We start from the raw sequence: 19,493 nt of genomic DNA, 5'->3' as shown, positions 1-19,493 counted from the left end.
TGCTATCTGGGCAGTAGCATCAATGCGCGAGATGTAGATAATTATGCTATACTATCTCAGGAGGAAGATGAAGATAATGAGGAAGATGACGGCTGCGAAGGCGAGTACGCTATTGGTTGATATTTCCCAATTATGGCGTCGTTTTGGAAGTGGTTGTGATTGGTCGTGCGCGGTAGCACACCTTTCTTCTTACATCATGGTTATACGAACGAACGAGACAGTAATAGGAGTGAGTGAGATGAGTGAGAATAACAGCAAGTGAAGAAGGTTCGAGGAGGATCGGGATCGAGTCCTTTCATCTATGGTAAAGCCCGTATCAGACTACGGATTGGGATTGGGATTAGATTGAAATTTAACCAATCACAGTAAAGTTTACTAATCTCAAGTTCAGTAACTTTTACTCTGATTGGTCAAATTTCAATCTAATCCCAATCCCAATTCATAGTCTGATACGGGCTTTACTCTGATTGGTCAAATTTCAACCTAATGGGTGCGTTCTTTTAGGCATCGGATTTGGCAACCGCTGCGCATCGGATTTGCCGGCTGATGGAAATCTGCGGTGCAGTCGACTGCGCAGTCGGGCTAAAAGAATGAATTACTGCAAAAACTGCTGTATCCGATGCCTAAAAGAACGCACGGAATCCCAATCTCAATCCGTAGTCTGATACGGGCTTTACAATTCTGACGCCTGCTTCTGCTGCCAGTGCTGGCACCACTGCCCAGAGGGCACACCGCACAGTTGACCACACTGCTGCATGTCAGTGCACTCGGTGTACATGTGTGCGTGTTGTTTGGCATCGGCATCGCGAGGTCTCGACAGATTTTGAAGGATCATAAAAAAAATGGATTTAATAAAGAAATCACATAAAATCCACGATGGACAGAGTGCGCCAAACGATTGGGCACATATGACGAAATACGAGGCTGTAGCAGAGCAGCATCGTATCGTCAATAACTGGAAACCACGGAGCGACGTGTACATAACCCCCATTCAGCTGGGTATACATCTACGAACGAACAACGAACGTGAACATTCGAAGATTCGCGTTTGTTCCCTTTATCTTTAGCTGTGTATACACTTGGCGAACGTAATAGCGAACGGGAGTGTTCGTTTTTCTCATTCGGAAGATGTATACTTCAAAGCAAATGCGAATGGAACGTTCGATCCGCGTTTGGCTCCATTCACTGCTGTTCGCTCCTCTTCGCAATATCCATATGTGTAATACTTGAAGTATCATATACATGGCAATACCATAACTTATCGTAACCGTGGGAGCTTTCCAGCAAGCGACACAAATGTTGTTCTGTCTTTATTATTCATTGAATGCGAAGAAAGACAGAACGACGTTTGTGTCGCTTGCTAGAAAGCTCCCCGTGTTGTTCGTGTCGTAGATGTATACCCAGCTTTTACGTTACTGTCTGCTTAAAGGCCGTGCTTACACGACGCACCGGCGAACGCCTCGAATGATTCCGTCTCGTTAGACTCGTCGCGCCAAGAGCTGCGCATAATACAATGCGTGTAACAAATGCCCGCCGCAATGACACTCGATAAAACCGGTAAATTTCATCTAGATGGCCGTTGGCATTCACACGCGGTATCCTGGTCGGCGCGTCGACGATCACTGCTATGTACATTAATCACCGGTTCAGGGCGAGACTGAAGCTCCGGGATTACGGGCTGTTACCCACGATGATGGGTGTCTCACTGGTGTCGGCCACAGCGACGGGTATTTCCCACACAGAGGTACTGGCGGCCGATCGAGGGTCAGTTTCACGAACGCCGGTTAACTGCCAAGGCCCGGGTTCAAACACCGCTTAACTTTAATCTTGGTTTAATTCATGTTTGTCTCTTTCTAAAGTAACCGTTGAGAAGAGATACCTAAGACCCGGTTTCACCAACGTCGCTTAACTTTGTCTCTTTTCGACTGTTACTTTAGAAAGAGACAAACGCGAATTAAACCAAGATCAAAGTTAAGCGACGTTTGGCGAAATCGGACCCAACTGAAGATCAATTGATTCTCTGTCTTTTCTTAGGCCCGGTTTCGCCAAACGTCACTTCAATCTTAATTTAATTCGTGTCTTTTTCTAAACAATTGGAAAGAGACAACAAATTAAACTAAGCTTAAAGTTAAGCGACGTTGATGAAACCAGGCCTTGGATGACAAGATAGAAGAACATAGAGGGCCGACTGGACTCTGGTTAACCGACGTTTGTGAAACTAGCCCTGAATTGGATCTCCTGAACGAGAAAACGAGTACCGTGCGTATTTTTCAGGTCATCCTGAACAAACTGATGTCCCTGGACATACCTTGTGCCATGTGCATGGAATCTACATCCGCCCTTATGCAGACGTGCAGCGGGCTGCTTGTGCCACTAATACTGACACCGCTCGCAAACTTCTCAGTAAGCGGCAGAACTTTACCTTCTCTCTTCTCTCAATCTGTTCGTTACGCCATTCGTTATATTCGTAGATCACTAGTGGCAGTTCGGTATACAATACGCCCTACATAAAGGACGTGAGAAAAATATTCAGCACCATCCTGTCAGTCTATCGGCCAATGTTCCCCAAACTTGCATTGATCTTCACCTTTCACTCGCTACTGGCTGGTTCCCTGACGTATTTAGAAATCAGATCTTACCTTCGTGTGATAGACCTACAATATCTGATGCAAGAAGAACAAATGGAAAGGTTGAAACAAAGCAATATTTAAATTTTATGCATACTATTGTTGTACATAATTATAGTAAAATATACGAGATAGAAAAGAGAAATATTCACTGTTGGTGTGGATCTTACCTCGTTCTTTGTATCGGGTCGACATTTAATATTATTGCAAGGACAACGAAAGGATCGTAATATTTCGTAGAATATAAAATGTATTTTTATTTCATCATTGACATAATGTTATAAGATGTCTATAATCGTTCACTGATATTCTTGTGTTTTCTTTTTTTTTATTAAGACAACTATGCGTCTCGTACATATCTACGTCCTTTTCTCAAAATTAATCCAATATCTAGGCACCATATGATTTGTTATAGTAATAAACGCTTTCCAACTGTTTAAAAAGATCGCTGCTTCGAATATTTGATAATACATATTTTTCTGATTCAAGAGAATTTTTCCATATATATATATAATGCGTTGACTCTCTCGCTTATTTAATACAAAGTTTAACTTACAATATCGAGTCAAACGTACGTATTGTTTCATATTGTTAAATGTAATATGAATTTACTTATAGGCTCGAGTAAAATAGCAAATTCGATATTTCAATTATCTCGATTAGATACAATGCTTCATCATGAAAATCTGAAAGAATTTCACGCAGACTTCCAATATTTAATAGACGAGAACTACGATCAAAGTCAAATTACGCTTATTTCTCTATTATGTTAAAACGAACTACTTGAACATCGTATTATTAAATTTGGGAACTTCTTGAATTTCTACCCCAGCTTGTATTCACAAAACGAAAATGTAGCATCCTCATGTCGCATGCCTATGTTACATTTTCTTAAGATACTTTACTCAGAAAAGAAAGAAAAAAAAGAGGGAATCTTTTCGCATGGTTTGGTTTCCAAAGTCAAATTGGGCACAGGTGACCGTAGTTTTGATTTGCCAACTATTCTAGAGTTAAGTATATTACTGGCAGTTTACTGGACGTTATACATAGGGGCCCGAGTAGCAAGGAGATCCCAGGAACTATGTGTATGCGATAAGAATATATAAAAGATAACATCAGAGATGCGGACGCATCAATTCAACCAAAGTACAACAACGATGATCTGTTTATTCTTTCGGTAGGACTTTTATAATACCTACAACAATGATTATGTTGGCAGTGAATGAACTCTCAGCTATCATATAGCTGTGGAATCTAAGAAGCGAGACAGTTTAATATAAAATATGCCTGAACTTCTATTACATGTGACAATGTTGTTAAACATACCGCGCATTCAAGGTACACCGACAGAGATTTTCCCGGTACACCATTTCCTGTTCCACTTCACCAAATGCACGTAATCCACAACTCAGTTGCGTACACGTACGGTACACGCAACTGCACTTTCGCTCTTTTCCCCCCCGTATTATCTTTATCTATTTTTAAGCGGGAAAAGAGATTTTATCTGATGTCATTATAATGAATGAGTTATTACCATGATTCGCACAGCAATCAACATCACAATGAGATCGTCATTTTTGTTTAATATCTTAAAACCTATATATATTTCTATATCTATAATATTCCTTTGTTAGTTGTGGTGTAGTCCATTGCTTATTTACAGTAGAGGTCCCATTCTATAGTTCATCTACCGATATAGAGTAAAGCAAGTCGTAAGTTTTCGAAATTGGATATTGCGACAAATTGACGCCGAGACATTAGAAGTTTAATAACAGTTAAACGTAACCATGTTATTAAGTAAAATTATTATTGTTAGTAGAAAGAAGTCCTATGCTGTAATAAAACTTTGGACTATAATCTAAACGTCTTAAATTTCATTGTAGGAATGGTATAAATATGCAACATAAAAAACAATTTACACCGCATCTACGTATCATTTTTGTGTTTCATTGTAGAACAGTCTGCGTATGAACAAAAACACGTGAAAAGAGAAATTAATGTTCATAAGCTCAATACAAGACCATGTGTAATAATAATTTAATGTTAAAAAAAGTTTTCTATTTATACCATCGATGCAAAGAAATTCTGTTCAGATGTTATAGTGTTATTGTGTCAGATATTACGCAAATATGAATAATTAACGATTATATTAGATCTTAGAAAGAAAATAATAATAATTTTATCGTTCTACAGCGCATTCGTACTATTTTATAGAATGCTCCAATAAAATTTTTTTCCCTTGAACATTATTAAGAAAATCAAAATAATCTCGTTGCTCGCCGATAGTTTAAATCTGCTTTCACGAGCAATGTAAACAGGCGACCATAATGCATTTGTGCACTATCGAATGACTGGACTAATAGCCACAATTAATTATACAGACAATGTTATGCATTCGGAAATTCGTCGCGTCACGCTCTCCACAAATACTAATACGAGTGTCTAACGTTCTAGCATGATGGCATTAATGGTAAAAGCTATGATCGTACAGTATTTACATCTTATTACAACGATCAATGGCTAGTCAAATGTTCGACAGCAAACTGAACTTGCATTGTTGCTCGCAAATAGATTATTTTTGTTTTTTTTTCGTTCAAATTTAACAATCATAAAATTGTACAATACGAGAACAAGAGTCTACCATATACAAATGTCCCTATGCCGATAATATTATTTATATTACAACAAATAGCTTGGAAGAACATTGCCACCATACTCAAGACTGTATATTTTTTTTCGCATTTCTTTTCACGACACGAATAAATCGCGCAAGAGTTGATAATAAAAGAGAAAGAAAGAAAGAAAGAAAAATGGAGACGGTAAATTTCTGCTGAATCAAAATATATAATGAGCACCACAATTGAAGCAATAGATGATAGTACATAACAGCCGCCTTTAATAGTATATTCTTTCATGCGTTTAATTCATTTCTCTGCATTACAAAAGTTCGTAAAGAATAACGATACAGCGTACTGGAGGATGCGGTACGCGTAATTCCATTAGAACGGTGGATAGTTTTGCATGGGTACCACAACCGGAGGAATTGGCGGTAGCGGAAGTGCGTGTATGAATGTGGGGTGATTCGGCTGAACCATAACTAAGGTATGCTGTTGATTGGCCATGAAAGAGTTGTATTGTGTGGTACTATATTGTGGATACGACGCGTTAACTGTATCTGAAATATTTTTGTAACAAAACGTGCCGGGCGTTTGGCAAGGTAGGGGCCCCTGGATAGGACCCCAAGCCAGCTGCTAGCATCGCCGGTTATGCCAATGTGTCATGTAGTCTTGATAGCTTACGGTAATCTTCTCGCTCTGGTATCGCGTCAGCTTAACACTGCGTCTAATATCCGGCGTAACTATGCCCTTGTAGCCACCCTTATGTAATAGCGAGTCTATGGTTTGTATCTGGTCCCAACCTGCGTTACAAAAGAAATGTTGATTTAATGGAAAGCACAGTTGAAGCTAGCGCGACACTATGCGCGATTCGCGATTCGTATATTCGTGAATAGTGTGGAGGAAAAATTCGTCGATTCGCCATTCGCAGTGATTCGCTAGCCAGTTTTTTCTTTTTAATGAAAACAGTGGGTTTTCTTGACTAATATTGAAACTTGACTAATTGCAGACTTATGATACAAGTCCTATAATAACAGGTAAAGTTCTATCCAAACTTGCATAGCGCATAAACATAAGCATAAGGAATCTGACTGAGTCATAAGTGCATGCATGAAGAAATAAACCAATCAATTTCTTTATGCATACGCTTATGCACTTATGCAAGTTTGTCTGGATAGAGGCTCAAAGTTATTCACGACAAAGTTGAATCACGAATCGCGCGTAGTGTGGCGCTAGCTTAAGAAACGTGAGATCTATTCTTTATAGCTGAGAGTTTATCTCTTTCTCTCTGAATTAGAAGGAGAAAGACAAACTCCGAACTGGTGCAGCGAGTTTAGCTACAAAGAACGGATGAACGATGATCAATGAACGGCTTCCCAATGGTCCACAGCGAGCGTGCATATTTACCTTGTTCAGTCGCAACATCAGGTAAGTAAGTAGCAGTTCTCTTGTTGCCCTTTTCATTATGGAACTCTATGCGAATCCCATGGACTCCTATTTCCCAATCTAAGTAGTCCACGCCGTCTTCAAAATGCCGCAATATAGAAACGCTCACGTGTAAGCGTGGAAGTTCGTCGCGCGTTATGGGATTGAACCGCGAATCCTTGAAAGCACTGCGAGACACAATCGAGCGCTTAAAAGCGCGATCCAATATCTGAGCCAGGTCGCTTTAAAGGGCGTACGTTACCTGGTAGTAGCATATTCCCTAAGTCCTGCGTGCAAGTGCATGGCGTTGAACGTACCAATACAACCACGTAGACGCATGTCCTTTCCTGTAGTCCAAGTTACGAACAAGGGACTGGAAAGACACGAGAAAGAGACGCGTTATCGATATTAGCGGGTCTCAAACTGGGCGTCAGTTTCGCTTTCAAAGCCTGATTTTACCAAACTCGCTTAACTTTAATCTTAGTTTAATTCAGGTTTGTTTCTTTCTGGAGTAACAGTTGGAAAGGGACAAAGAACGAATTGAACTAAGCTCAAAGTTAAGCAACGTTGGTGAAACTAGGTCTAAGGCCTGATTTTACCAAACTCGCTTAACTTTATTAGCTTAATTCAGGTTCGTTTCTTTCTGGAGTAACAGTTGAAAAGGGACAAAGAACGAATTGAACTAAGCTCAAAGTTAAGCAATGTCTAAGGCCTGATTTTACCAAACTCGCTTAACTTTAATCTTAGCTTAATTTAGGTTTGTTTCTTTCTGGAGTAACAGATTGAACAAATTAAACTAAGCTCAAAGTTAAGCGACGGTGGTGAAACCGGACCTAAGAGCCTGTGCTACTGAATCGAGCTCTCGACAACTTTAGTTACGCAGACAAGGGGGTGTTAAATAACCAGGCTCTTCTGAAATCAATAGTTAAACGGCATTTATGATATGTATCTGTGCGTAAACAGTTTGTGCAGAGATTGAAATGAATTAGTGATCATCTAAATACAATTAAAAAAGTAAGAAACAAAGGAATTACATCCATCTCTACTGAGGATCCAGGGCGGCTATGGAGGGCGGGGATAAAACGGGGATAAGTTCCGAAAATATTTCCAACTCAATAAATTATCCAGGAGCAAAACAACGCTGGAATCTCGCATAACCTCGGCAGAAGGTCAGCGACACGAGACGGAGGAGATTCAGAAAATACCCAGACGCGTCCTTCGGGAGACGCGTCCTCGTATCGCTTTTCCTCCCTGCCCCCTGATCCGCGAGAACGACGGTCGGAGGCACAAAAGCGGCGGTGGTTCCAACAAAGAGACGCACTGGCGTGGGTGGCGGGAGAAAAAGGACAACGATGGAGAGAGAGAGAGAAAGAAAAAAAGGTGTCGCGCTGCAGGAGGGCGAGAAGGAGAGAGCGAGAGAGAGAGGGGGGAGACGGAGAGGGAGGGGGGCGAAGGCGCGCACGGGAGTCGCGAGCGCGCGAGAGAGAGAGAGAGACGCGACGCACAGTCGCGGGGACAGGGAGGAAGGGATACGGTCGGGACGCCGAAGGCTCGCTCCGCTCGCTAGCGCGCGATCAGTGCGACGGGCTCGGAAACTCACAATGCTTCGTTGCTGAAGTTGGGCGGCTTTGGTGGGTCGAGTTGGTGCAGTTGGCAGTAGAGGACGTCGAAGCAGTAGAAGCCCATCTCGGGCTGCACGATCGGCGCGTTACGTATACGCGTGCCGTTCGTCAGCACCGACGTGCCGTTGCACGGTACGCCCGCGGAGTTGTTGAGCTTCTGCTTCTTCGTACCGCAACAGCCGGCAGCCATGTTACCGTCTCAGCCGTCGCCGTCGACCACTGCGACCCGTACCGCGGACACGAAACGGTGAACGACCCGTATGCGCCTCTCGTGCACTCGTCCGCCCGTCGCGGCCGCCGCCGTCTTCGTCCTCGGGCCTCGTTGCTGCCGCCGTTGTCCTCCTCGTTGCCGTAGCGTGCCGTGTCGCGCGCGCGCCCCGCCAGGTGGCGCGGCGCACGCTAAAACAGCTGTTTCATCACCCGCCATTTTCGCCGTCCCGCCGCGCCGTTCGCGCCCGCGCCCTCGCCCGTGCGCGCCAAACGCGCCAATACGATTCCGCTTGATAACGTGACCGACGCGTTTTCGTTCGTTCGTTCGTTCGTTCGTTCGCGCGCGTGGGGCGCCCTTGCGTCAAAATTCTCGTCCGCAGCCCCCTGAAGATGTCGATATCGAGAAAAACTATCGATACATTCGTCGAATAACCGGCAATATCGAATGTCCTACAAACCTCTCTAGCGTGCTCTTCTTCTCCGGAAAAGAAAGCTTTCAAGGTCCGCGAATCCGACGCGTTTGGAAATGGAAAAATGTAGAAATATGAGAAAACGGAATAACGAGTAAGTAACAAACGAGCTAGAAATAATAATTGGCGACAGAAGCCCGATCTTATTCCACATAGATGAGTGAAAACGCTTAAAAATTTTCTCGGCAACGTGTACCAGGTAGCACAGTGCATTGGCTAAACATTCGCCCAATGTCAAGGCAGCTCAGTATCAGAGTCACCCGGCCACGATGATGCAAACTGCAATGCTTGCGAAACGTCGGCGCCGCACTGCAAACGGACGCGCGGCAACCATCCGGAAGCCATTACGACTGAAGAAGGCAGCAGCCGCGAAAGCTTGAAAGCCAAGATTCGCCCAATGTCTGTTACATTAGACATGCATGGAACGAATGCGAATATCGCGCGACAATTATTACGTAATCTTTTCCCGCGTGCTCGCAACTCGATTAATAATTGTATCTCGCGACGGAGCTCGGTTTTCAAACTTCTGTCCGTTCTCCGAGATACGCGCTGAGCCGAGCGGTGTCCTCCGGGGGCGGCTCGATCCAGCGCCAACGCGCGTTCACGCAAGCACCAGCGTCCTCGGCGCGAGTGAAAGCGAACATGGTCGCGCGCGCGAACGAACGAACGCCGCGATTCGTAAATATTTCCCCAACTCCCCCTCCCGCTCCCGTACGCCGCGCGACTACTTACCGCGACAGCTGCGAGCAGACGTGCCGGTCTCGAGCGTGGATGCCATTCGCGCATCCCCGGTCGCGTCTACGGGGGTGGAAGCGACCCGGTACCACGCAACTACGCCGCACATGGAGCGCGGCCGGCGTCGACGAACGAGCGCAAACGAGCGCTACGTCGCCGTCGGCGCGTGACGCGCGATCCGCGGCTTCGGGATTTCCCGGCACCCGGGGGCGACCGCGGGGTCAACCGGGAGGGGAAAAAAACGTGCTCGAGGGGAAGAGACTCCGTCGCCCGGAGCCGCGGCACGCGCAATATGTCGACGCCCGTCGCGCGACCGCGGGCGACCGACGCGCGGATTCACCGTCGGTTTCCCCCGCGCGGGGAAATTGTCACGGCACGTAACTGCGTAGATAACGCGGCCGCCGTTTGCGCGCGCCCCGTCTACACGCGAGCGACGCGCCGAGACGCTCCGCGCGCGGCACTCGACGCCGCGCGTCCACGACGCCGCGCGGTTACGATCGGTCTGAAGTGGGTCCGGCTGTGCGTCGCGACGCCGGCCGCGTCGCACTCGCGCGCGCGAGAGCGCGGCGCCATCTCGCAGGCGTTCCGTTGCGCGATAAAAAAAAATTACATGTATATGCATAAGCGTATGTATATATTGCCGGCGGGAACGCCAACGTCGAATCGACGTCGACGGGGTCGAAGCCGCGTCCCAACCGTCAGTTTTTGAAAATAACTGAGCCCTCGAACTTAACTTTCCCGCGGAGAAATGTCTCATTATACGTGTCTCAATCATGTAATATTTAATTATATTCAATTCCGAAATCGCCAGGATCTTCGGAGATCTGACACTTTTATCGAATACTCAATGTTGTTATCTGTCGGGATCTAATTATATTCTCTTACATTTAATTATAGATTTTGTTAGATCTCAATAGATAACGTTGAAGATTCGAGGAAACTGTCAAATCTCTGAGGACCTGAAAAATCATCAGATTTTTAGAATCGGATCTCGTAAGATATAATTAGATAGTACATGATTGAGATATACGTATGTACAGGGTGTTCCAGGATGAAAAGTCAATATTCCGGGAGGTGATAGTATCGGTCATTTTAAGTAAACATGTTCATACGAAAATTTATCCCATTCCCCATTGTTTCCGAGATAGAGCTCCCTTACGGAAAAAAGAACACTCAAGTTGTGAGTGTTAACACTCGATTGTCCGAATTTACTCTCAAATTTGAGTGTATCGTTGCGAAACAAGGTTTGTGATTGAAATTGGACGTTGAAAATCTGCTATCTCATAATAGAGGACTTCCCTCTATATAACGAACGCGAAATAGTTTACATTATAAGTCTGTATTTTTTTTAACCATGCGGTTCTACGTATATCGCGCGTTCGCTTCTTTTACATTTCCCACGTGCGATGTGAAAACTGTTATATATACGTTGAAAAAAGAATTTTTGGACGCGGAAAGGAATAATGCGAGAAGAATTGATTACAATAATCCTTATGACAATATAAAAGTTTATTTTATCTTTTCATTGCAATAAGAATTGCCTGTAGTACCTTGATGTAATTTTTGCATGATTCTATTGGTTTCTTAATGTGAGAAGTAGGCGAAATGAAGAAGAGAGGGGGAAGGGAGAGACGGAGAGAGAGAGAGAGAGAGTTATGTTCGCTGTATTCGACTTACGAATAAGTAAAGAATAACCTGTGGGTCCGCTGCATTATTAATTTACAAATGCAATCAATGTGAGCATACACTCGCTTGATACCGCATTAATATTACACTAATATCAGATGATATCAAGTACGATAATAAATATTAACCTGACAAGTACGCCTCGCTTTAGAAATTGTTAATATTTTTCGTCGTGCAATCTCGCGTTACAACGTATTAATCATCGGGAGAGAAAGAGCAAAAGAGCACAGTACTAAACGTCTACGTGTGTACAAAGTGCTTACTCTACGCAATTACAAAATGCGCGCACACCGAGTGGACTTTTGTGGCAGTTTCACAAAATACAGAACGATTTTATTCAGTAGATTCGTATGACGATTATCGATCTTAAAATACGTTCAATACGGCTAGATGTGTGTATATTTAATTTGCATTGCGTTAACATCGACGACTCACTTTTAAGTGAGCACGTTTTCATTGTATTGCCGTCAAACTCCCTTCGGCAAACACGAATACAATTCACTTGTATACCGCGAGAGCGTAATTGCACAACGCTAGACAGAATTATTTTCATTCTCACCGGTGACAATGCATTATTCGTACGTGTAAACCGTAAAGCTAGCGCAACACTATGCACTATTCGTGATTCGCAGAAATGGATATTCGTTATTATTTACCGCACTATCCGTGACTCGCGGTTTATCATTCGTAATTTAATTGTCGTTTTGTTCGTGTTAACTTCGACAACTTTTAACTTTTATTCGTCATTACAGGACTTGGATCATATGTCTACAATTAGTCGAGTTTCAATATCAGTCAAAAACTACTATCTTAGTCAAAATGGCGAATCGACGAATTTTTTCCCCCCACACTATTCACGAATTTACGAATCACGAATCGCATAGCGTGGCGCTAGCTTTACCACAGTATTCGTAATTCGCAGTTTATCGTAATTTGTTATTTGTCGTTTCGTTTGTGCTAACGTCGACAACGTCTAACTTTTACCTGTCGTGACAGGAGTCATATCATAAGTCTACAATTAGTCAAGTTTCAATATCAGTCAAAAACCACTATCTTCGTCAAAAATCGCTCGACTAGCGAATCACTGCGAATGGCGAATCGACGGACTTCTCCTCCACACTATTCACGAATAAACGAATCGCGAATCGCGCATAGCGTGGCGCTAGCTTAATAATGTCTAATTATTACGCAAACGAAGTACCGTCGACCAAACGAGTGCATATGTGAATCGACAAGTATGTGGCAGTTCGTTGGACGTTTATATTATGCCGAGATTCACAGAAGGCAAGATTTTATCAACTCGCTAATTATAATTATCGATGCAAACAATATGTTTCACGTAAATATATAATAACGCGCACTAACACGGATAACACGGAGAACAACGCATGCTACAACAAAGATAAGATACGATAACAATTTTCATTTTTTATTTCTAACGAATATTTCCATTAATATAAAAAAAAAGGATATAACAGGGCGAATAAATTGGCAGTGTTTAAAGCCCGCTTCTTAAGAATAGCTGGCAATTCAAGGGAAGTAGAAGGAACGCCGGGAAATATGCCACTAATTTATATCGTAATATTAAAAGATACGATTGAAACTTGCGAAATATGCATTGATAGATGCGTGAGACACCGCAATTGGTGCAACTATCACGAAATCATGATAACTTATCAGTCGGATAATCGAAAAACAATGAGATCTTTTATACTTCTTTTTAATACTTTTACGTCTAACTTACATGTCTACTATTTATATTTGCTACTGTGTTATGAGTCAAGTTTCAATTAGTCTTTAGTTTTTATACTTTAATAACTAAATCACAATTAACCACAGATAATTTATTTGTTTCCTCGTCAAACTTGCTGTCTTTTTGATGCGACTAAATATCTTAAAGTATCTTCAAGTTCCTGGATCTTTGCCGCGGCCATATTGAAGTGCGAGAAAATTTTTGCCTGTCATTCTTAAGAAAAGATATTTGGATGGAAAAAGACTTTGGATCGCTTTGGCACATTTATAAAATTGTCGAAAACCATCATTTTCCGTAAAATGAACGTAATGCGAAGTCTAGTTAAGCCTAGCGTATACCCAGATAGCCAAAAGTCGGTCAGAACAGATGTTGAAGGCAGAAAGACTGCAGATTGCATACAGGAACTGACATATTCAACATGTTGCCAGTATGTCAGTAGAAATACAACAAAATCTGCTCACATAACTGGACTTGCTCGGTTTCCGCCGACAATTTGTTGACAGTGTATGTTTTACAGATCCTGTTGCTAAAACAAAAGCCAAGTGTGGACACAGATGGCTATTTTGGTGTCTGCTAACGTTTTGCTGACTGGATACGACAAGGCTTCGCATCACATTTCTTTTACGGCTGGTTATTAACTGTCAAAGGGGAAGGATAGTTTTCGGACAATTTTACAAGTGCGCTAAAGCGACCTGAAAAATGTTTCACCCTAAAACTTTTCGATGTAAAAGTGGCACGCAAGAATGCGCAGCATGTCATTTCTCGCCTCCATAATTTCCAACATGGCCGCGGCGAGTTCAGAAGACCTAAGGAAAGTTCCTTTCTTGTAATGCAAACTAGTACTCTATATGATGTAGCTAAAACGCGTTCTATGACCAATGAAAGACGTGAACAGAGAGAAATGTATGAAAAACATGAAGAATTGTTTCCAACTTTCACTTGATGCGTAAGAATGTTATGTATCATATACATTATGCTAAAAAAAATGGAATAATTCCGACATCGTTTTTGTACATTATATCGTGTGAAAGCAGGCAGTGAATTTTAGATGTAATCACTGTCTTATAAAAGTATTCATTGTCATTCTTATATTATCGATGCAAATACAGATTTCTTCACGAAACGATGGCAGCGTTAATTGTTATAAGCGAAAAAAGAATTCAGTGCACACACATTTGTGAGAAAAGTAGAATTAATGAATAACACAACCATCGAATAATTGAGCAATTAATATAGTTTCTATTCTTTATCAATCTTCGAAATCGAATTAAAAAATTTGGGGAAATTGTTTCAATATAATCTTAAATTATTTGGAAAATTAAACACGTGTCAATGTAGCTACAATCTCTAATCAAGTTTCGAGCCTTGTAAAAGTTACGTTATTTGTAATTAATTGCAATGCGCAACAATTAAACGATGCCATCGTATACGAAAGTTTCATTATTCTCAAGACGGAGCATGCGGTAGCATAAACGGGAGACTGTGTACGCTGAGACACAGAAACACGCACCACTTTAAACAGTGGAAGATTGCGAGAAACAACCGCCTCCAATGTCATTTCCGCTTACGTACCCCGCGCTCCGCGGTGTCCTGCGTCAGGAAGCGATGCGGCGGTCGGGGATAAAGCGGCGCGGGCGGATAGGACGGACCCGCGTTGTCCCACCAGAGGGGTGGATTGTTACGTATCGGTATCATGACCGGGGTGAGCGATGGTAAGGGTAACGGATGTATGAACGTCGAGCGACTCGGCTGCGCGACGATCTGCAAGCACTGCTGGCCGGACGCGAAGGAATTGTATCGTGCGCCATCGTTCTGCAAGTGAGACGAATTGACCGTGATATGGGCATTGTTGTAGCGAGCCTCGGCGGCGCGTTGGGCCAGGGGTCCCTGACCGGGACCCCAGGCGATCTGCTAGCATCTCCGATTGTGACAATGCGTCATGTAATCCTGATAGCTCACGGTGACCTCCTCGCTTTGATAGCGAGTCAGTTTCAGGCTACGACGGATATCGGGTGTGACTAGGCCTTTGAAGCCACCCTTATGTAGCAGAGAATCTATCGTTTGTATCTGGTCCCATCCTGAACATCAGATTACAGATTATTTCTCGTAGAGACGCCCACCAGGGGGGAACAGGGGGGGAGGGGGGAGGGAGAGAGAGAGAGAGATATTCCATCACTCTTGTCCTATTCTACGCCAACGGATACGCACCTTGCTCCATAGCTACGCTGGGCAGGTAAGTAGCCGTCCGCTTGTTACCCTTCTCATTGTGGAATTCTATGCGAATTCCGTGCACACCCACTTCCCAATCTAAGTAGTCAACTCCGTCCTCGAAGTGCCGCAAAATTGACACGCTTACGTGCAAGCGCGGCAGCTCGTCTCGAGTTATCGGATTAAACCGTGAGTCTTTGAATGCGCTTTAAAACACATAGAAAACATATATCAGGAGCGCGCGCGAGGCCATTATGCTAATTGTACGTATCACAATTATCTACGCAAGCTTTGCACTAAATCTGACATATATTATGCACTTATATACACAGGGTGTTCGAAAAGAACGGGAACTCCCCTATTATCTCCAGAAGTACACACTTTCACGGAAAATGACACGAACAAAAGTTGTGGGAGGTCATGAAATACTATCTTTTGGTGACTTTGGAATTGGCCTTGAACTTGACTTTGAGGGTCACTTGAAGGTCGACCTTGATTTTTAAATAGAAAAACCCCTTTTTTAGGAGTTACTTTAATCGCTGATATGACAACGTATCTAAACGTAAAGTTTCCCGCTCGTTTTCAATCCAGGATTAGAAAAGGGGGTTTTCATTTAAAAAAATCAAAATTGACCTTTAAATTCGATGGTCAATGATTTATCTATGACGGTCAGATCATCAATGACCTTCAAGGTCAAGTTTAAAGTCAATTTCAAGGTCACCAAAAGATGACCCCTACAACCTTTATTTGGGTCATTTTCCCTGAAAGTGTGTACTTCTGGAGATAATATTTGAATTCAGACAATTATTGAAAATTTTGGTGTATTGTAACATACACAAAAATTCGCATCAACAACGTTTATGCATCGTAGCAACAAAAAGTTGTTCACATTAATTAGTAGAATAATAAACACTAGGGGGTTCCATTCTAAAAAATTGAAGATGACCTTTGCGTGACCTTCAAGCAACTATTCAAGGTCACATAAGTGACACCATCTTATGTCCCTCTCGAAACCGTACAACTTTTGTCCCGAACATTTTTGTTTGCTGGGTTTAGTTTTTGAAATATTTTACTAAGTTAAAATGGGACACCCTGTATTTATGACTTATCTATTATTTAATTATTCTATCTCCTAATGTGAGAAACCTGGTCTCACCTAGTTGTAGCGTACTCGCGTAGCCCAGCATGTAAATGCATCGCGTTAAAAGTACCAATACAACCTCGTAATCTCATGTCTTTTCCTATTGTCCACGTCACAAATAAAGGGCTGAAAAGACGTACCTATATTAAAAAAAAACTCGCTCTCTGACATGTTTCTTTCTTATTTTCATCAGGGGTTTGATCACGAATCTTTTCCTCCAGCGTGAAAAGTGAAAAATTTCATTGACAAATTCAATATTGGTCAATAAAATTGTTCACTTTTCGGGAGTTGACGCTCGAGGAAAATATTCATGACTGAGCCGCAGGCGGCGAACCATCGGGGGAAATGGGAGAGGGAAAAGCAAAATGAGCCAGTGTTGAAATTATTTTTTTTTTATATTTAGTAAGACTTCAGTACCGTTTTGCGGCGGTATAATCAATATACAAAAGAAATAAGTGTTCATTTTTGTCATAAAATATAATAAAAATAAATATAATATAAAGACGACGACGAACGCACAATTTCCGGATTTATCATCCCCGGTTGTAAATTTTCCCCGAGCACGACGCGAGGATGCCAGCGACAAAGGCCTCGCGATTCCCATCGACAACGTTTCCGCAGATATGCATCGTAGCAACAAACGTAGCGGTCCTCTGCGGCCTACATAGTTGGCATAGCGCAATACACGACGACAGAAATCGAAGCACGCCGCGATAATGCGTGCACCGCGCGCCGACAGATAATCCGCACGCGCGCGAGGACCAAACAATGCGCCAGTAATGCGCCCCGGAACAGCATCCTGACGGGACGTCTCGCCCGGTCGAACCTCGGAGATCGGAGACGTTCGACCCCTCGGAATTCAACTGAAAGCTAAGAATCGATGGGACACAAATAACACGTTTCCGCATCGACAGATTCGATCTCCTGGTAAAAATCGGTCTCGAGCCCGACGCGGGCGCGCGACGCGGCCTGTCATCGGGGACGAGCGAAGGGACAACAGCTGACGCGACGCGCGAGCGAGACGGACGGACGGGCGGGCGGGCGAGTGCGAGGGGGGAGGACGGAGAGAGAAAAACAGAGGACACCGCGGAGGCTACTCACAACGCTTCGTTGCTGAAGTTGGGCGCCTTCGGCGGGTCCAGCTGGTGCAGCTGGCAGTAGAGCACGTCGAAGCAGAAGAAGCCCATCTCCGGCTGGGCAATCGCCGCGGGCTTCCTCAGTTGAGGAACGCCGTGCCGTATGGCGGTGCCGTCGCGGCACGGCGACAAGCTCGGCGCCGCGCCTCCACCGCCGCCGCCGCCGCCGCCACCGCCGCCCAGCCTCTGCTTCTTCGCGCCGCAGCAGCCAGCAGCCATGTTCCTCTTGGACAGGTCACCAGCGGGCACCGCCGTCCCAGCCCTTCCTCTAGCACCACGTCTACGCGCTTCCTCGCCGCGGCGTACCCAACGTCGACGTCGTCGCCGACGCGTGCCGGATCGCGCCCGCGCTCCGCTAGATGTCGAGCCGACGGTGGCGTGAACAGCTGTTTCATTACCCGCCATTTGTAGTACGCCGTCCGCGTCATCGCGCCATTGATAATTAGCGGGTTATCCCCGCCGCGCCGCCGTTGTTGCGCGCCGCCACCGCGTCAAGTCGCCCGTGGGTCATGCGCGGCCGAGACCAAGTGGGCGGTGGCGACCTCTGCGCCATTTCGAGTTTCCCATCGGACGTGTCCGTCTGCGATTTTTTTAACTTGCCATACAAAACGGCGTTGTTTCGCGCTAATGTAGCATCGTTACACGCGCGATTTCTTGTACGGAACGGAGGGAAGTTGAAACGAGGCAAATTGCAAGACGTGTGATCTGAAAGAACTCGAAGATAAGTCAGGACACTGATGTGCAGTAGCTAGCAATGCTCGACACCCGAAGGAGAAGAATAATAAATCGATATCCGATAAGACAAAGTATATTTGGATGATTGAACCATGTTCGTTGATTGATTGATAGACGTGACTGATGGGAGAAAGGAGAATATATACATACGTTATTTCTCCACCCTTCTCCCTGTTTCGCTTTTCCTTTCTCTTTTTCGGGAGTCGCCAGGACCAAGTTGCCGCCTATTGGCCGGACTCTGATTAGAAGGACTTCATTTGATATCGTGCGTTTGACTTTCGTTTCTTTTAAATTAAAATACACGAAATAAGAAAATCAAGTGCAGGGTTGGGCAAGTTACTTTATAAAAGTATCTAGTTACAGGTTTTTCGCTAAAAATGTAACTAGTTACAGTTACAAGTTACTAATTCTGAAAAGTAACGCGTTACAGTTACTCAAAAAGTAACGAGTCGTTACTTTGCAGTTACTTTCTTGCAATGCAAATAAAAATGTCGAATCTGAAGTTGAATTATAATATAAAGTGTCGATAAAGCCCGGGTAGCACAAAGTATTGCCGTAATATTGGGAAGTAACGTAAATGCAATACCGTGCAATTATTGATACGTAACATTGGCGTTACATTAGCCTTTATTCTATATTCAATATTACAATTTTATTGGGCAATCAGTACAATTTCAATATCAATCCAATATTAAAATAAATAATCATCTAGGTGCAATATCAGTAGTATATTTGCATTTATTTCACGGCCAATATTGGCGTTATATTGGGAAAATATTGGCCAATGCACTTCCAACATAACCGATGTTTAACCAATGTTAGCCAACGTATAGTCAATGAATTGTGCTACTAAGGGGCGCAAGCAAGCAATCAATCCAGTAGAAAAAATAGCACCGTCGCTGGCTTTACGCTGGCAATGACTCGGTATTCCATGTAAATTTATCCAATGATAGCACGGATAAGATTAATTGATATTTAATTCTTCAATTAAACGTATTGCAATGAAATTCGACGATCAAAGTTCTGCATTCCGACCAGCATTTGTATGATTCCGTTAATAAAAGAAAAATTTCATTGTGAATGATTATACATTATCGTCAATAAACGAAAAACTTGAAGATTATACATTT

The 19,493-nt window shown here is 43.5% G+C and overlaps 3 protein-coding genes across 3 annotated transcripts; 1 reads left to right on the top strand and 2 right to left on the bottom strand.

Moving 5' to 3' along the window:
• Window positions 1–730: 730 nt before the first annotated feature.
• Window positions 731–2,772, top strand: LOC105569375. Its single transcript, XM_012025799.1, has 4 exons — window positions 731–976; window positions 1,573–1,744; window positions 2,275–2,403; window positions 2,472–2,772. The coding sequence occupies exons 1-4, from the start codon at window positions 843–845 to the stop codon at window positions 2,709–2,711; spliced, it is 675 nt and encodes a 224-aa protein (XP_011881189.1). The 5' UTR covers window positions 731–842; the 3' UTR covers window positions 2,712–2,772.
• A 92-nt stretch (window positions 2,773–2,864) lies between these two features.
• Window positions 2,865–8,666, bottom strand: LOC105569376 (AMMECR1-like protein). The gene is made up of 4 exons (XM_012025800.1): window positions 8,268–8,666; window positions 6,930–7,040; window positions 6,650–6,855; window positions 2,865–6,045 (listed from the first exon to the last, which is right to left on the bottom strand). Exons 1-4 carry the CDS (start codon window positions 8,477–8,479, stop codon window positions 5,879–5,881), a joined length of 696 nt encoding a protein of 231 aa, XP_011881190.1. The 5' UTR covers window positions 8,480–8,666; the 3' UTR covers window positions 2,865–5,878.
• Window positions 8,667–11,195: 2,529 nt separating this feature from the next.
• LOC105569374 (uncharacterized protein CG5902-like) lies at window positions 11,196–18,722 on the bottom strand. Its single transcript, XM_012025798.1, has 4 exons — window positions 17,594–18,722; window positions 16,508–16,618; window positions 15,352–15,557; window positions 11,196–15,221 (listed from the first exon to the last, which is right to left on the bottom strand). Exons 1-4 carry the CDS (start codon window positions 18,031–18,033, stop codon window positions 15,055–15,057), a joined length of 924 nt encoding a protein of 307 aa, XP_011881188.1. The 5' UTR covers window positions 18,034–18,722; the 3' UTR covers window positions 11,196–15,054.
• Window positions 18,723–19,493: the final 771 nt, after the last annotated feature.

The sequence above is a fragment of the Vollenhovia emeryi genome, unplaced genomic scaffold (genome assembly GCF_000949405.1).
Source record: "Vollenhovia emeryi isolate VEMERY1.0 unplaced genomic scaffold, V.emery_V1.0 DF939124.1, whole genome shotgun sequence".
NCBI classification, from domain to species: Eukaryota; Metazoa; Arthropoda; class Insecta; order Hymenoptera; family Formicidae; genus Vollenhovia; species Vollenhovia emeryi.
Note: the sequence above shows the minus strand (reverse complement) of the source record. Positions and strands in the feature narration are given on the sequence as shown.

What these genes read in the sequence shown, in the direction of transcription:
- LOC105569376 (XM_012025800.1), bottom strand. Translation starts at nt 8,479, where the DNA reads ATGGCTGCCGGCTGTTGCGGTACGAAGAAGCAGAAGCTCAACAACTCC. An exon ending in AACTTCAGCAACGAAGCATT is followed by an intron (nt 7,041 to 8,267) that starts GTGAGTTTCCGA and finishes GTGTCTTTCCAG; the next exon opens with TCCCTTGTTCGTAACTTGGA. An exon ending in TGATGTTGCGACTGAACAAG is followed by an intron (nt 6,046 to 6,649) that starts GTAAATATGCAC and finishes TTTGTAACGCAG; the next exon opens with GTTGGGACCAGATACAAACC.
- LOC105569374 (XM_012025798.1), bottom strand. Translation starts at nt 18,033, where the DNA reads ATGGCGGGTAATGAAACAGCTGTTCACGCCACCGTCGGCTCGACATCT. An exon ending in AACTTCAGCAACGAAGCGTT is followed by an intron (nt 16,619 to 17,593) that starts GTGAGTAGCCTC and finishes ACGTCTTTTCAG; the next exon opens with CCCTTTATTTGTGACGTGGA. An exon ending in CAGCGTAGCTATGGAGCAAG is followed by an intron (nt 15,222 to 15,351) that starts GTGCGTATCCGT and finishes TCTGATGTTCAG; the next exon opens with GATGGGACCAGATACAAACG.
- LOC105569375 (XM_012025799.1), top strand. Translation starts at nt 843, where the DNA reads ATGGATTTAATAAAGAAATCACATAAAATCCACGATGGACAGAGTGCG. An exon ending in TGGAAACCACGGAGCGACGT is followed by an intron (nt 977 to 1,572) that starts GTACATAACCCC and finishes AATTTCATCTAG; the next exon opens with ATGGCCGTTGGCATTCACAC. An exon ending in CGGGTATTTCCCACACAGAG is followed by an intron (nt 1,745 to 2,274) that starts GTACTGGCGGCC and finishes CGTATTTTTCAG; the next exon opens with GTCATCCTGAACAAACTGAT.